At 67.3% G+C, this 205-nt stretch overlaps 1 protein-coding gene across 1 annotated transcript in view; it reads right to left on the bottom strand.

Annotated features, from left to right (window-relative positions):
- LOC104512746 (DNA (cytosine-5)-methyltransferase 1-like) overlaps positions 1-205 on the bottom strand; it is a gene marked incomplete at its 3' end in the record, with an annotated part of 2218 nt that overhangs the window by 467 nt on the left and 1546 nt on the right. The window contains exon 6 of the mRNA XM_010155845.1: positions 30-188. Within this exon, the coding sequence (XP_010154147.1) occupies positions 30-188 (159 nt within the window). The remainder of the gene's footprint in view (positions 1-29; positions 189-205) is intronic.

Raw genomic sequence — 205 nt, 5'->3', positions numbered from 1 at the left:
GCAGAGGGGATGGATCCGACGGCACCCACCTGCTTGCCCATGGGCTCGGGGTTGGTGACGGTGGTGCTGAAGAAGCCGTCCCACTCCAGGCGCCCGTAGAGCCCGGCCCAGTGGTTGTGCCGGTTGCCAGTATGGGGCAGGCACCAGGGGATGAGGGTGTTGAATTGCCGGTCCGCGGGGTCGCAAGGCTTGCCTGGGAAGACGG

Source organism: Eurypyga helias, unplaced genomic scaffold, assembly GCF_000690775.1.
Source record: "Eurypyga helias isolate BGI_N326 unplaced genomic scaffold, ASM69077v1 scaffold27447, whole genome shotgun sequence".
In the NCBI taxonomy this organism is placed as follows: Eukaryota; Metazoa; Chordata; class Aves; order Eurypygiformes; family Eurypygidae; genus Eurypyga; species Eurypyga helias.
Note: the sequence above shows the minus strand (reverse complement) of the source record. Positions and strands in the feature narration are given on the sequence as shown.